This window comes from Saccopteryx leptura, chromosome 5, assembly GCF_036850995.1.
Source record: "Saccopteryx leptura isolate mSacLep1 chromosome 5, mSacLep1_pri_phased_curated, whole genome shotgun sequence".
NCBI lineage: Eukaryota > Metazoa > Chordata > Mammalia > Chiroptera > Emballonuridae > Saccopteryx > Saccopteryx leptura.
The window spans coordinates 919,587-936,876 of NC_089507.1; the positions used below are offsets into that span (position 1 = coordinate 919,587).

The 17,290-nt window shown below is 50.3% G+C and overlaps 1 protein-coding gene across 3 annotated transcripts in view; it reads right to left on the minus strand.

The window, feature by feature from the left end:
• Positions 1 to 17,290, minus strand: part of LETM1 (leucine zipper and EF-hand containing transmembrane protein 1) — a 43,753-nt gene that overhangs the window by 20,785 nt on the left and 5,678 nt on the right. For all 3 annotated transcript variants that reach the window (XM_066384783.1, XM_066384782.1, XM_066384781.1), the window contains exon 3: positions 9,572 to 10,022. In XM_066384783.1, the coding sequence (XP_066240880.1) occupies positions 9,572 to 10,022 (451 nt within the window). The remainder of the gene's footprint in view (positions 1 to 9,571; positions 10,023 to 17,290) is intronic.

Below are 17,290 nucleotides of genomic sequence, written 5' to 3' on the forward strand. Positions count from 1 at the left end.
TGCACTGAATACTGGAATTCCCAGTCCCAGTGTCAAGGCACAAACGACTCCCCAAAAGCTTCTGTTCCACAGCAATCCAAACACTTCCTTCTCTAGAGCATGAGCAAGCATCCAACAGTTACATAAAAATTCATATTTCAAATGTATTTTCCATGTAAACAATACATAAGCTTTATATTTTTAATATCTCTAGAGTGGTTTTATCTTTGCTTTTGTAAAATATCATAATTTAAAAAGTGACGCCTCGCCTGACCTGTGGGGGCGCAGTGGATGAAGCATCAACCCAGAATGCTGAGGTCGCCAGTTCAAAACCCCAAGCTTGTCCTATCAAGGCACATATGAGAACCAACTATGGGAAGACAAGATGGCGCTGGAGTAGATGGACGTACCAACATCTACCTCCCAGAACCAAAGTGGATTACAAACTAATTTTTTTATTTTTTTAGAATAGTTTTTTAGATTTTATTTATTCATTTTGGAGAGAGAAGAGGAAGAGACAGAGAGAGAGAAAGGGGGAGGAGCAGGAAGCATCAACTCCCATATGTGCCTTGACCAGGCAAGCCCAGGGTTTCGAACCGGCAACCTCAGCATTTTCAGGTCGACGCTTTATCCACTGCGCCACCACAGGTCAGGCATGGCCAGTTAATTTGTGGGGTGGAGATGTTTTGAAAAATACAGGAGTGTTGCTTGTCAGTTCTAATGGTTTAGTCAGTACTCAGATGCTTGATCGGGGATTTTTGCCCACCAAGGGACTAGGGAAAGAACAGCGAGGAATTCTCACCCCCATAGAAGTGGCACCCAATACCAGAAGGTGTGAATTAGGATATCAAAATTTAGCATAGGGTCCTTGGTAGCTCCTGCTACCCCAATAATGCATTGTGCAGACCCAATTACTTGGAAATCAGATAATCCTGTATGGGTAGACCAATGGCCCCTTTCTCAGGAGAAACTTAGGGCAGCTGCTCAATTGGTACAAGAGCAGCTACAGCTTGGGCACATTGAACCATCTAATAGCCCATGGAATACACTTCCATATTCTGATCTTGTCGCCTCCTGGATTATCAAGGGGCATAGGCGACCCTTACAGCTTATAGGTTTTGAGCCTCAAAATTATTGTTGTTCCTTTTTTCAAAGGATCAACAACAATGGCTCTGGGAAACTTCCACTAAATGGCAAATCGCTTTTGCAAATCAATGGACAACTTTATACTGAAACAGTCAACTTAAAATCAGCTCAAAGACTAGAATTATATGCCATTATCATGGCTTTTCAGCATTTGCCATATTCCTCCTTTAATCTATATACAGACAGCAAATATTTACCTATGGTGTTTCCACTATAAAGACTGCTTGCTGGCCTGACCAGGTGGTGGCGCAGTGGATAGAGCATCGGACTGGGATGCGGAAGGACCCAGGTTCGAGACCCCGAGGTCGCCAGCTTGAGCGCGGGCTCATCTGGCTTGAGCAAAGAGCTCACCAGCTTAGACCCAAGGTCGCTGGCTCCAGCAGGGGGTTACTCGGTCTGCTGAAGGCCCGCGGTCAAGGCACATGTGAGAAAGCAATCAATGAACAACTAAGAAGTCGCAACGCGCAACGAGAAACTGATGATTGATGCTTCTCATCTCTCTCCGTTCCTGTCTGTCTGTCCCTGTCTATCTCTGCCTCTGTAAAAAAAAAAAAAAAAAAAAAGACTGCTTGCTGTCTTAGGGACAACAGCTGATGAACTATTTCAGCAGTTCCTCCTTCTTCAAAGACTTGTATGTCAACACAGAGCTCCATGTTTTATAGGACATACTCGAGCTCACTCCATGCTCCCTGGAGCTTTAGCACAAGGGATTGCCCTTGTTGATCAAGCTACCCAAAAGAAAATTATTTGGAGCAACCATGACAGATCGAGCAATTCAGTCTCATACTATTCATCATCAGAACACTGCAGCCCTGTGTAAACAGTTTCAACTTTCTCAGGAAGCAGCATGGCAGATTGGGAAATCCTGTCCAAGGGGTCCTATACTACAATCTGTCCCTTCATTTGGAGTTAACCCTCAAGGACTCCTACCAGGACAACTTTGGCAAATGGATGTTACTCATATACCTTCATTTGGCAAACAGCCCTATGTCCACGTTACAGTGGATACTTATTCTGGATTTATGGTAGCCTCTGCTAGGACAGGAGAGGCTGCTAAGCATGTTATAGCTCATTGTCTGTATGCATTTTCTATTATTGGATTTCCTAAACTGATTAAACTGACAATGCTCCTGCATATGTAGCAAAAGGATTTACTGTATTTTGTCAAACCTTTCGAATTATGGGTATTTCTTACAATCTTTAAAGTCAAGGTATTATTAAAGTGTACCCAGCAAATATTTTAAAGTCAATTTAAAAAAATTTAAAAGGGGGGAGTCATATCCTGGAACTCCTTTGGGTCTACCATATCATGCTTTTTACTTAAAAAAATTTAAATTTCTTTTGAATGCTGATGAACAGGAGACGCCAAATCTTTTTCTCCTGCAAACTTCTACCCTCTTTTATTTGATCCAGCTAATAACACTGTTTTGTCTTTTTCCAAATAGCTCCAGATATATGGAAAAGGTTTATATAGGCGGATGGGGATCCTCAAACCCCTCAGCGAGATCTTCTGAGCATGGCTTTTAAGGTACCAAGAGGCAGAAAAAGCCCAATAGAGATCAGGTGAACTACCAGCTTTTAGGTTATGCCCCTTTTTAAAGGCTCCAACGCCCCAAAGGGGTCTCATAGGATGCCATCTGGGTCCTGCTTCAATAGTGGAAAGAAAGGTCATTGAGCTAAAGCCTGCCAGACTTACATGCCTCTGTGTGAGGAAAAAGGGACACTGGAAGGTAGGCTTTCCCCTTGCTCCTCTAAGGGAGGGTTCAGTCTCTTCCAGCCCTGCTCCAGCCACCTATGACCTAACCTTGCTCAGAATGCTGGGGTTTGCCACTGAAGGCTGAAGGTGCCCAGGGCCATCGGCCCCATCTACAACACTGTGGACGAGCCTAGGGTATTTCTTCCAAGAAGCAGGTAAGCCCTGGCCGGTTGGCTCAGCGGTAGAGCGTCGGCCTAGCGTGCGGAGGACCCGGGTTCGATTCCCGGCCAGGGCACACAGGAGAAGCGCCCATTTGCTTCTCCACCCCTCCGCCGCGCTTTCCTCTCTGTCTCTCTCTTCCCCTCCCGCAGCCAGGGCTCCATTGGAGCAAAGATGGCCCGGGCGCTGGGGATGGCTCTGTGGCCTCTGCCTCAGGCGCTAGAGTGGCTCTGGTCGCAACATGGCGACGCCCAGGATGGGCAGAGCATCGCCCCCTGGTGGGCAGAGCGTCGCCCCATGGTGGGCGTGCCGGGTGGATCCCGGTCGGGCGCATGCGGGAGTCTGTCTGACTGTCTCTCCCCATTTCCAGCTTCAGAAAAATGAGAAGATTGGCTCAGCGGTAGAGCGTCGGCCTAGCGTGCGGAGGACCCGGGTTCGATTCCCGGCCAGGGCACATAGGAGAAGCGCCCATTTGCTTCTCCACCCCTCCGCCATGCTTTCCTCTCTGTCTCTCTCTTCCCCTCCCGCAGCCAAGGCTCCATTGGAGCAAAGATGGCCCGGGCGCTGGGCATGGCTCTGTGGCCTCTGCCTCAGGCGCTAGAGTGGCTCTGGTCGCAATATGGCGACGCCCAGGATGGGCAGAGCATCGCCCCCTGGGGGGCAGAGCACCGCCCCTGGTGGGTGTGCCGGGTGGATCCCGGTCGGGCGCATGCGGGAGTCTGTCTGACTGTCTCTCCCTGTTTCCAGCTTCAGAAAAATGAAAAAAAAAAAAAGAAGCAGGTAAACTGATCTCATTTGCACAAGGGCCACTTAACTATGTCTTGCCTGAATAGTCAGGTTTTTTATTCTTCCCTCGAAGATCACTGTTGTGGGTGTTGATAGTCCTATTTTCTGCTGCTTTGTTTAATATATAGTGTTTCCTTTATTCCTCCTACCTCAATGCCCCACTCATATTTTGGGCTGGGACCTACTCCTAATTTAGAGCTCTCTTTCCCCCTTTTGCCAACTTCTATCATGAATTTACCTTTGCCACCCAGCTTAGTGTATCCCAAGGTTCTCTTTACCACGCCACAGTCGCAGAGCTCCAGGGAAAAGCACCCTGGTCTCATCTCTCCAGGCAAAAAAAACCCAGAAGCTCGATCTCCACGCATGCTGCAGATGGCTTTTCCACTCTACCTAAATCATTACCAGCTAGAAGCAGCGGTCATTGGGACTTGGACATAAGCTGCAAAGTATAGAATGGTGACAACAATTCCAGTGCCATGCGGACTTTTCCTGGATGTGGACTTTTCCTGGACTCCTCTCCTTGTGACAGCTCCTAACAGACTGAACTGTGGTTGGGTTGCATTTGCAGGGATTTGGAATGGTGTTGGTGCCAACTTGGACTTAGTGAACATGTTAAGGACACTACTCTTTTTTTTTTAAGATTTTTTAAAAATTTATTCATTATAGAGAGGGTAGAGAAAGTAAGAGAGAGAGAGAGAAGAGAGAAAGAGAGAGAGAGAGAGAGAAGGGGGAGGAGCAGGAAGCATCAACTCCCATTAGTGCCTTGACCAGGCAAGCCCAGGATTTTTTGAACCGGCAACCTCAGCGTTTCCAGGTTGACGCTTGATCCACTGCACTACCACATATCAGGCCAAGGACACTACTCTTTTATGGATTCTTGCTGTATTGGTCAAGAGATTGCTTAAAGGCTTTAATCACTGTAAAAAAACAAAAAAAATAGAGCCTGACCAGGCGGTGGCGCAGTGGATAGAGCGTCGGACTGGGATGCGGAAGACCCAGGTTTGAGACCCCGAGGTTGCCAGCTTGAGCGCGGGCTCATCTGGTTTGAGGAAAAGCCCACCAGCTTGAACCCAAGGTCTGTCCCTGTCTATCCCTCTCTCTGACTCACTCTCTGTCTCTGTAAAAAATAAATAAATAAAAATTAAAAAACAAAAAAACCCCTGATGATTGATGCTTCTCATCTCTCTCCGTTCCTGTCTGTCTGTACCTATCTATCCCTCTCTCTGACTCTCTCTCTGTCTCTGTAAAAAAAAAAAAAAAAATGTAGAGCGAGTGTGTGAGAAAAAAAAATGTAAAAAAAAAAAAATGTAAAGGTGTTGCAATGCACAATAAAAAACTAATGATTGGCCCTGGCTGGTTGGCTCAGTGGTGAAGCGTCGGCCTGGCGTGCGGGGGACCAGGGTTCGATTCCCAGCCAGGTCACACAGGAGAAGCGCCCATCTGCTTCTCCACCCCTCCCCCTCTCCTTCCTCTCTGTCTCTCTCTTCCCCTCCCGCAGCCAAGGCTCCATTGGAGCAGGGATGGCCCGGGCGCTGGGGATGGCTCCTTGGCCTCTGCCCCAGGCGCTAGAGTGGCTCTGGTCGCTGCGGAGTGACGCCCCGGAGGGGCAGAGCATCGCCCCCTGGTGGGCAGAGCATCGCCCCTGGTGGGCGTGCCAGGTGGATCCCGGTTGGGCGCATGCGGGAGTCTGTCTGACTGTCTCTCCCCGTTTCCAGCTTCAGTTTTTTTTTTAAAAAAAAGAAAAACAAAAAAAAATTTAAAAAAACCCCTGATGATTGATGCTTCTCATCTCTCTCCGTTCCTGTCTGTCTGTCCCTGTCTATCCCTCTCTCTGACTCACTCTCTGTCTCTTTAAAAAATAAATAAAAAATAAATAAATAAAATTAAAAAAAAAAAAAACAAAAAAACCCTGATGATTGATGCTTCTCATCTCTCTCCGTTCCTGTCTGTCTGTCCCTATCTATCCCTCTCTCTGTCTCTATAAAAAAAAATAATAATAATAAAATTTAAAAAAAAAAATAGAGAAGACTGGATAAAGAAGATGTGGCACATACACACTATGGAATACTACTCAGCCATAAGAAATGATGACATCGGATCATCTACAACAAAATGGTGGGATCTTGATAACATTATCCGAAGTGAAATAAGTAAATCAGAAAAAAACAAGAACTGCATGATTCCATACATTGGTGAGACATAAAAACGAGACTTGGCCCTGGCCGGTTGGCTCAGTAGTAGAGCGTCGGCCTGGCGTGCGGAAGTCCCGGGTTCGATTCCCGGCCAGGGCACACAGGAGAAGCGCCCATCTGCTTCTCCACCCCTCCCCCTCTCCTTCCTCTCTGTCTCTCTCTTCCCCTCCCGCAGCCAAAGCTCCATTGGAGCAAAGATGGCCTGGGCGCTGAGGATGGCTCCTTGGCCTCTGCCCCAGGCACTAGAGTGGCTCTGGTCGCAACAGAGCGACGCCCGGGAGGGGCAGAGCGTCGCCCTGGTGGGCGTGCCGGGTGGATCCCGGTCGGGCGCATGCGGGAGTCTGTCTGACTGTCTCTCCCCGTTTCCAGCTTCAGAAAAATACAAAAAAAAAAACCCAAAAAACAAAAAAAAAAAGAAAAAACGAGACTAAGAGACATGGACAAGAGTGTGGTAGTTATGGGGGGGGGGAGGGAGAGAGGTGGGGGGAGGGGGAGAGGCACAAAGAAAACTAGATAGAAGGTAACGGAGGACAATCTGACTTTGGGTGATGGGTATGCAACATAATTGAATGACAAGATAACCTGGACATGTTTTCTTTGAATATATGTACCCTGATTTATTGATGTCACCCCATTAAAATTAATAAAAATTTATTTATTAAAAAGAAAAAGAACCAACTATGTACTATAAATTGAAGCTTTCCAATCCTCCCCCTTCCCTCTTTCTCTTTCTCTTCTTTCTAAAATCAGTAAATAGGCCTGACCTGTGGTGGTGCAGTGGATAAAGCGTCGACCTGGAAATACTGAGGTCGCCGGTTCGAAACCCTGGGCTTGCCTGGTCAAGGCACATATGGGAGTTGATGCTTCCAGCTCCTCCCCCCTTCTCCCTCTCTGTCTCTCTCTCCTCTCTCTCCCTCTCTGTCTCTCTCTCCTCTCTAAAAATGAATAAATAAAAAAATAAAAATAAAATAAAATAAAAAATAAAAAATAAATAAAATCAGTAAATAAAATCTTTAAAAAAATAATAAAATAACGAGTCATTTCCCTATAGTTATCAGGACCGCTAGCATTTTGTGCAAATGTACATTTTAAGTCCCAAACCAAGCCACCAGTACCAGCCTCGCGTCTATGCTGGGACCTTGCCCCCGGACTCACAGGTGCTCCAACTTTTTGTCTCCTTATTGGCTCATATTGTCCTCAGTGAAGTAGCAAAAAGCCTGTCACTTTTACAGTAGAACAGTATAGGGAGAGGCAGAGGAAGTCTGAGTCATCAAGTATTATTCTGTAATTATCCAAATGAAAAGGTGCATTATAATCAGTGAACATGGATAGGATGATTCTGAAATTCTAATCCAACTGTTCTTCCTTCAAATTACCAATCTGGGCCCTGGCCGGTTGGCTCAGTGGTAGAGCGTCGGCCTGGTGTGCAGAAGTCCCGGGTTTGATTCCTGGCCAGGGCACACAAGAGAAGCGCCCATCTGCTTCTCCACACCTCCCCTCTCCTTCCTCTCTGTCTCTCTCTTCCCCTCCCGCAGCGAGGCTCCATTGAAGCAAAGATGGCCTGGGCGCTGGGGATGGCTCCTTGGCCTCTGCCCCAGGCGCTGGAGTGGCTCTGGTCGCAACAGAGCGAGGCCCCGGAGGGCCAGAGCATCGCCCCCTGGTGGGCACAGCGTCGCCCCCTGGTGGGCGTGCCGGGTGGATCCCGGTCAGGCGCATGCAGGAGTCTGTCTGACTCTCTCCCGGTTTCTAGCTTCAGAAAAATACAAAACAAACAAACAAACAAAAAAAACAAATTACCAATCTGCACCCTTCTAAAAGAGCATCCTTTAGAAAATTCTAGGCCCTGGCCGGTTGGCTCAGCAGTAGAGCGTCGGCCTGGCGTGCGGGGGACCCGGGTTCGATTCCCGGCCAGGGCGCATAGGAGAGGCGCCCATTTGCTTCTCCACCCCCACCCCCTCCTTCCTCTCTGTCTCTCTCTTCCCCTCCTGCAGCCGAGGCTCCATTGGAGCAAAGATGGCCCGGGTGCTGGGGATGGCTCCTTGGCCTCTGCCCCAGGTGCTCGAGTGGCTCTGGTCGCCGCAGAGCGACGCCCCGGAGGGGCAGAGCGTCGCCCCCTGGTGGGCAGAGCTTCACCCCTGGTGGGCGTGCCGGGTGGATCCCAGTCGGGCGCATGCGGGAGTCTGTCTGGCTGTCTCTCCCCGTTTCCAGCTTCAGAAAAATACACACACACACACACACACACAAAAGAAAATTCTAGCCAGTTAAATACAACCTATGTTCTCAATGAACTTCTTGAGAACAAGTATGAAATCAGAAGCCAGTCACCCTCACAGGTAACAACTAATTCCCAAGATGTGGTCAAGTCCCATTTTTTCATGAAGGAATCTTCTGGTAGTCAACTTTGGGAGAAGGGCCATTTCTGTGCCTCTCCTTGGAGGATTTTAGGGCACTGAGAGCTTGAAGCTGTCCCTTGTCCCCTGGGGCCCAGAAAAGAGGAAAAGAGAGAAGCCCTGGCTGGGTATCTTGGTTGGACCATCATCTGGATATGCCAAGATCGTGCGTTCCATCCCTGGTCAGGGCACATACAGGAATCAACAAATAAACGCAGATATGTGGAACAACAAATTAATATTAGTTTCTCTCTCTCTCTCTCTCTCTCTCCCCCTCCCTTCCTCCCTCTCTCTAAAAAAGCCAATTAAAAAAAAAAAGCAAAGAGGGAAGGATAAAGAAAAACAGTTCAAGTTTGTTATTTCATGGACCAAGTAAGAGAGACCAGAAGGTCCGAGCACTTGGAAACCAGAAAGAGTTCTTTAAGGAGTGGTATACTAAATGCCTAACCAGAAACTCCCCAGAGCCCACCGCAGTGAGCAGTGAGCCGGAAGGTTCTGCAACTGATGACAGACGTGGAACCTCAGGGTCAGGGAGGCAGACCCCAAACAGTAATAAAAACAAACCAAGGCAAATGCACAGCCCCAACGAAACGGAAAGCGATGAGACAGACGGCAGTTCCCCCGCAAACACATACAGTTCAGCAGACAGGGTCCTGTAAACAGTAAAAGAAGCCAGAAGAGCCCTGGCCGGTTGGCTCAGTGGTAGACCGCCGGCCTGGCGTGCAGGAGTCCCGGATTCGATTCCCGGCCAGGGCACACAGGAGAAGCACCCATCTGCTTCTCCACCCCTCACCTCTCCTTCCTCTCTGTCTTTCTCTTCCCCTCCCGCAGCCGAGACTCCATGGGAGCAAAGTTGGCCCGGGCGCTGAGGATGGCTCTGTGGCCTCTGCCTCAGGCGCTAGAATGGCTCTGGTTGTGGCAGAGCGACGCCCCAAGATGGGCAGAGCATCATCCCCTGGTGGGCATGCTGGGTGGATCCCGGTCGGGCGCAAGCGGGAGTCTGTCTGACTGCCTCCCCGTTTCCAACTTCAGAAAATACAAAAAAAAAAAAAAAAAAAAAGGAGCCAGAAGACCGGGGACCACCCGCAAGCACCCAGAGAGCACGCGCACGTGTCCTGCAAACCTCCGCGGGCGGGCCTTCTGAGACGGGGAAGGCGCATTACCTGCCTGCGCTCGCGGCGGGTCAGGCTGTGCCCGTTGAGGATGCGCCAGAGCATGCGCGCCGCGATCTTGGTGTCGATCCAGAGCAGCCGGAAGCCGTGGTAGTAGTGCTTCAGCTCGTCCAGGACCCTCTGCCCCAGGGACTTCTTCACGGCCACCTCCGCTGGGGGGCTGTACACAGGGCCTCCCTCCTCCAGCTTCTTGTTCTTGTCTTTTAAGGACTTGAGCGACTTCTCCACCAAGGAGTCGTCGCCCAGCGGGGGCGAGGAGTGCCAGCAGCGTGAGGGCAGGAATCGAGGCCCAGTGACCAGGAGACCCGCCACAGCCGGGGCCCACGGCCCTCGGGACACCGCACATGCGCGCTCTAGCCTCGGAGTCCAGCAACCCAGGGGATCGCGTCCAAAGGGAAGGTGTGTGGGGTAGATGGCAGCGCAGCTACCCAATGGAACATGCCTGGAAAAAGAGAAAATAGCGATGTTTCTAACCTCCCACCTTATCTCAACCACACACCCAATCTTCCCAGCACATAAAACAAAGTCCCCACCACTTCCTGATGCCCGTAAAACACTCCGGGATCCAGTGAAGGAGCCGGCCCACGTCCCAGAGCAGCAGGGGCTGAGGGCCTCAAATGGGCAGGTTGGACACAAACGCAGCCAGCAGAAGCTTGACCTGGAAACAGACCCAACTCTGGGTGGGTCTCCCAGGCCGGTTCACACAGACTTTGAGAGTTTGGGGGTGGGTTACAGAGCAGGTAGGTCCTCTCCCCTAACTGGTGACTTTCTACAAAGACATGCAATTCTTGAGCAAGTCCTGAAAATCAGGGAGGATGCTCAAATCAACAGTGACCCAGACCTGTGAAGCAGCTGCCCGAAGGCATCTTTGCAAAACAGCAAAAACCAACAAGTAACCCTGAAGCCTCACTGCTCACTGCGCTCTGCACTGCTCCCCTGCTCCCCACCCAGCACACAGGCCGCCCCCCTGAGACTGCTCAAGCCCCTGACCTGCAGTCCTGTCCTGCTAGCCCCTGCCACGCTCGAATCCATCCCACACACTCTGTCTTCCACTGGACCAGGAGTCCTGTCAGGCCCAGTGGGAAGCCACCGGCTTCTGTAAGTAAGCACCTCACAGCCCTCTCTGCCCACACGGTGAGGCGCACAGGGCTGCCCAGGCCACCAGCAGCCAGAGCAGGCCAGTCTGCTCTTCTGAACCCCATGCAGCTGCATCCTTTGTCCCCACCAAAATAGAATTCTAAGGAGGGCCACTACAGCCTGAGTGTGAAGCATGGACCGTGCTGCCAACAGCTCTCGGTGCCTAGCCGAGCCTGGCACACCTCTGGGTTCGTACCCTCTCCTGACTGCAGTGAAAATGGACACCATCCATAACTCAGAACTGGGACAACTGACCCATACAATCCTCTTTCAGTTCCAGTCATACGCATCTCCCTGTACCCAGAAACCTTGCCCTGCTCATGCACAAATCTACCTCTAGGTGGCTGCAGCCTCCACCTTACTTCAGAGGCACACCCAGCTTCTTCCCACTTGTCAATTCTCCGCACCTGGCTTGACACTGGCAGTGTGGACCTGAACTCTAGAGCTGCCTGTCCCAGTTCAAATTCAGCTCCGTATTTATTGTTGTGTGACCTTAGGCAAGTAACTTAACCTCTCTGTGCTTTGGGAACGTCCTCTGTAACTGTGGTGCTAATATATATGAAATACCCTGAACAAGATCTGGCGCACAACACCCAGCACAGAAGTGGAAGCTATTATTACTGCCCCATCAAACTAACTGAGAAGGTGCCAACAGGCTTAAGAAAGCTGGGGAACGGCTAGTGCAGCTGCTCCTTTTACAGGTGGGGATGCTGAAAGACAAGCTCACAGCCTGTGGTGGGCAGGTACAGCTGACACAGGGCACAGGGCACCGCTGGCCCCCCACTGACCAACCCCTGCCGCCTCTCTTCTGTTCTGAGCCCCTGCTCCTACTTTCACAGGGGCCAGTCTTGTCCCACGGAGGGTCCCTCAAATCCTCCCTGTCCTGACAGTCACAGTGCTCGAGGAACAGGCTGCAAGGAGCACCCCAGAGCTGCTAAGGCTCCGGTCGCCCCTCGATGACCTGCAGCTGTGAGATTCTGGCCATGGCCTAGGCCTCTGTGCCCCACCCTGACCTCTCGGTTCAGCAAGGACAGTGTGCACATGGAGAGATCAACCACTCCTAGCTTCATTAAGCTCAAGTATCCAGCGAGTGGCTTCCATGAGAGGACACGACATCAGCAGTCACAAAGGGCAGCTAACAGGCACAGACATGTGAAGACAGACCGAGTTGAGAAGCACAGTGTGCCCAGCAAGGGCTGTGAGGCCCTGGACCGGCTGCCTTCAAGTGCATCAGAGATTGCTAATGATACTCTAGCCAGAAGAGAGTTAGCTATTTTCAAAAGCATAAAATTGTAATTTGTTATTTAAAAAATTTCCCATCTAACCAAAACCAATCTGGGCTCTGCCACCTTTCCAGAGGCAGGCGGGAAAGACGGCATCATTGAGAAGGCTGACCTTTCTACCCCAACCCACCAGAGCACCCAGCGTCCTGAGCAGCACTAATCCCTCACTGCAGGGGCCAGCGGCTCAGCCTCCCACCAGCCAGTCATCAAACCTGCTCCTGATGCCCCTCCCCATTTTAATCACCTTCCAGGTGGGGAAAAAACCTCTGGGCAAAAGGAACATGTCAACAAGAACACATGCTCCCCAGAGGAAGGCCCTTCCAGTCACATTCAAAAGCCTGGGAACCCCCATGAGTTGCTTGTTTTACTTTAGGATGCCGACTCCTGCGTCTGTCAACCCCACATCTTGCCATCCCTCCAGGAAGAAGAGCGAGCAGCACCTGGCGAGGAGCAGCACTCAGTGTCAGCAGCACAGCCCTGGACAGCAGGCACAGGGAGGGGGGCACCCAGACTGCTCTCCGCCCCCACACCTCCTGACTGTAAACAGCTGTGAAAATGCCACAAGCTGGGCCAGAGGATGCCAAGCCTTAACATGCCCTCGTTTTTCTGGGACACGACACCAGCAGGGCGATGTGATGCCAGCAGCACTGTGACTTGGAGGGATGACTCTAGAAGTGCAAAACACCTCTCTGCCCAGAGAAAAGAGGTGAAACCACGCTTGCCTCACCTGGGGAACTGGAGCCCCTGCCCACCGCACCTCTGCCTCCCCTGGAGCCCACGAGGCCCTGCGACATCCAGCAGAAGCATCCAGCAGAAGCGTGTGCAGAAAGCACCCATCACCAACACGTTAACAGTTCCGTACCCAATCTTGTGAGCGGCCACACTAAGATGTTAGGATACAAACAGCCTCCCCTCACTCGGACTTTTCCACTAAGTGAGGTTTCAAAACCACTGCTTTCCTGTCTGACTGCTTACACAAAGTTTGGGGTGCTTCCTCTCTGCCTTCACTTCTGTGATTAAAAAAAAAGGTCAAGAGTAGCTAGGGAATGTCCTACTAATGTTGTCCTGGACCAGAAACTGTCCACACTTCAGGGGTCTAGACTCTAGACCATTTGAACTGAAGACTGAAATCACAAAACAACTAATACAAATGGTCACCACTTGCAATTACTTATCTGTGTGACTCAAGATCTCTTATACTGTATGATCAAAATGAAAAATAAACTGTTGGGCCCTGGTAGGGTTGCACAATGGATAGAGCAGTCCTGGTGCACCGAGGTCGCAGATTTGATCCCCAGTCAGGGCACATACAAGCAACCAATGAGTGCACAACTAAATGTAAAAACTAAGTGCAACAATGAGCCAATGCTTTTATTTCTCTCCCCCTCCTCCCCCCCACTCTTAAATCATTGGAAAAAGTTATTAATTTTTGGATGCTGAGATTGACATGAGGTTTTTTGGGTTTTTTTTGCACATGCATATGAAGAGAAAGGGAGAGGGAGAGAGAAAAACAGAAAGGAAGGGGAAAAAGAGAGAGATGAGAAGCATCAACTCATAGTTGTGTCACTTTAGTTGTTCATTGATTGCTTCTCATATGTACCCTGACCCAGTGGTCTCAAGCCAGTGACCCCACGCTCAAGCTGGCCAGCCTGTGCTCAAGCCGATGAGCCCAGGGTTTCACACTGGCAACCTCAGCATTCCAGGTCAACACTCTATCCACTGTGCCACCACAGGTAGGCAGAGAAAAGGTCTTAATAAATAATTTACACCTGGGCCCTGGTCGGTTGGCTCAGTGGTAGAGCGTCGGCCTGGCGTGCAGGAGTCCCGGGTTCGATTCCCAGCCAGGGCACACAGGAGAAGCACCCATCTGCTTCTCCACCCCTCCCCCTCTCCTTCCTCTCTGTCTCTCTCTTCCCCTCCCGCAGCCAAGGCTCCACTGGAGCAAAGTTTGCCCGGGCGCTGAGGATGGCTCTGTGGCCTCTGCCTCAGGCGCTAGAATGACTCTGGTTGTGGCAGAGCGATGCCCCAAGATGGGCAGAGCACTGCCCCCTGGTGGGCATGCCGGGTGGATCCCGGTCGGGCACATGCGGGAGTCTGTCTGACTGCCTCCCCGTTTCCAACTTCGGAAAAATACAAAAAAAAAAAAAATTTACACCTGGGAACACTTTATGTGACTTAAATAAAAGTTAATATTCCCACCTGACCTATGGTGGTGCAGTGGATAAAGCCATCAACTTGGAATGCTGAAGTCGCTGATTCAAACCCTGGGCTTGCTGGGTCAAGGCACATACGACAAACAATCAATAAACAACTAAAGTGAAGCAACTATGAGTTAATGCTTCTTGCCCCCCCCCTTCTCTCTATGTAAACTCAATAAATAAAATCTTAAAAAAAAAGAAGTAATATTCCCTAATGATTTTATGGGTTTAATGACATTCCAGTTACAATCCCAAAAAGACCATTTCAAAACTGAAATAATTCTCAAGTTCAACTAGGGGGCCTTGTCCCCGGAAAGCTGGCTGGAGAACTCACTAAGGCAAATGGCAGACACAAATGGCAGACCATCAAGAACAGATGCTACCTGACCAGGCGGTGGCGCAGTGGATAGAGCGTCGGACTGGGATGTGGAGGACCCAGGTTCGGGACCCCGAGGTCACCAGCTTGAGCGCAGGCTTATCTGGTTTGAGCAAAGCTCACCAGCTTGGACTCAAGGTCACTGGCTCAAGCAAAAGGTTACTCAGTCTGCTGAAGGCCCATGGTCAAGGCACATATGAGAAAGCAATCAATGAACAACTAAGGTGTCACAACGAAAAACTAATGATTGATGCTCATCTCTCTCCATTCCTGTCTGTCCCTATCTATCCCTCTCTCTGACTCTCTCTCTGTCCCTGTAAAAAAAAAAAAAAGAACAGATACTGTATGCAGGGAGACAGGACACTGGTCCTGCAAACTTTGGGGTCCCTGATCGTGCTGCTGCTGCCCCCACACCTGGGGTTGTTGACTGCAGGTGAACCTAAGCACACAGCAGCCCCCTAGCCCATCTTAGCCATAGTGCTCTAAAACCAGACCAGGACCGTCCCCTCGGGTCACTGGGCTGCGCTGCTTCCAGCCACCCAAAGGCCCCAGGCGTGTGAAATGCCACCTGCAGGTTACAAAGTTCACTTCAGAATGAGATCTAGAAAGGCCAAGAATAAAGCTGTCCTATGCTCATACATCAATGGCTCCACTTCATAAAAAGATTTCATGACCTCAGTGTATGACTATAAAAACCCATCTGAGCCTGACCAGGTGGTGGCGCAGTGGATAGAGCGTTGGATTGGGATGCGGAGGACCCAGGTTCGAGACCCCGAGGTCGCCAGCTTGAGCGAGGGCTCATCTGGTTTGAACAAAGCTCACCAGCTTGGACCCAAGGTCGCTGGCTTGAGCAAGGGGTTACTCGGTCTGCTGAAGGCCTACGGTCAAGGCACACATGAGAAAGCAATCAATGAACAACTAAAGTGCCACAACAAAAAACTGATGAATGGGCCCTGGCCGGTTGGCTCAGCGGTAGAGCGTCGGCCTAGTGTGCGGAGGACCCGGGTTCGATTCCCGGCCAGGGCACATAGGAGAAGTGCCCATTTGCTTCTCCACCCCTCCGCCGCGCTTTCCTCTCTGTCTCTCTCTTCCTCTCCCGCAGCCAAGGCTCCATTGCAGCAAAGATGGCCTGGGCGCTGGGGATGGCTCTGTGGCCTCTGCCTCAGGCGCTAGAGTGGCTCTGGTCGCAACATGGCGACGCCCAGGATGGGCAGAGCATCGCCCCCTGGTGGGCAGAGCTTCGCCCCTGGTGGGCGTGCCGGGTGGATCCCGGTTGGGCGCATGCGGGAGTCTGTCTGACTGTCTCTCCCTGTTTCCAGCTTCAGAAAAATGAAAAACAAACAAAAAAAAAAACTGATGAATGATGCTTCTCATCTCTCTCTGTTCCTGTCTGTCTGTCCCTCTCTCTGACTCTCTCTCTCTGTTAAAAAAAAAAAAAAAAAAAAAAAAAAAACAAACTGAGATCAACGTCAAGAGCCAGGAGCTGCTCTGGCTGGATGGCTCAGTGGGTCAGAGGTTGTCAGTTCAATCCCGGTCAAGGCACACACAGGAACAAACTGATGATCCAGCTTCTTTCTCTCTCCCTCTCTCTAAAATCAATAAAATAAATATTAAAAAATAAAGCACTCTGGCAACAAAGAGGGGCCATAGAGGCTGCTGCTAAGAGGGGCTTCTAACAGGCTTCGTGTGTCCCAACAAAAGTTGCCCTTCCCAGACTCCACCAGACATACTTGCACCGCGTAGAAGTCCCCTCGGGCCGGCTGCTCACATGAGTGCCGTGTAGAGCCTTACAATGCAATGGGAAATAAGCTTGAGTGTGTTTTGCTTTAACAACAAGCAAGTTTTCAGGTATGACTTGTGTAGTTTTTAGACAATTAAATCTGTTCCAAAAAGCACCCTCCAGAAAAGCTTTATACCCAAGATGGGGTGACAAATTAACAATTGCAAATGAGTAAGAAAACCCAAGAGACCCCACAGCTCCATGGCAAGGGGCTGCGAGGGGCCAGTCAGCAGACTCAGATAGGAGGTCCTACACCCTCGAAAAGAAAGAATCAAGGATGGTGGAAAGGAGAAAAGTACTCTGGTCTGGCAGGTGCCAGGACAGAGGTCTGGGCATCCCACCACAGGCAGGTGAGGGGCATCAGAAGGACACTACTCAGGGATGCTGGGCAGAGAGTACGGCAAGTGGGAGAGCACAGCAGCCCTGAGAGAAATCCAAGTCTGTACGGGGCAGTGGACCTCACAGAGGGCGGATGCCACTCCCTCCAGGAAGCCCTCCAGCCTCAGAGCAGTACCATGGACCTCTCTCACCAAAGGGAAGGGCTAACTTCACCTTATTCCAGATGTGTCCTCAGAACTTGGCGGGGGTGAGCCCCACGGCCAGTACTCAACATGAGTCTCCCTGAAGGACTGTGTGTGAGAGGCAGGGTCTGTTCTGGTGTTCACTGACAGAGCCCAGCACCAACAATGCTGCCTGCCACAGCCCACGTCTTTCTGCAAATACATGACAGGCCACTACATGCAGACTGTGGCTATCACTGAGTGTTGTAAAAAGAGACAGACAAGAAAAAGGAACAGAAGAAATATACCTTATAAGAAAGAGTTTTAAAATATTGATGAAAAAATATTAAATAATACCTGACAGAAAACAATAAAACTGTTATTGAAGGTATTTCCAATGACAAAAAAAAAAAAGAAATATACCAAAATGCTGATA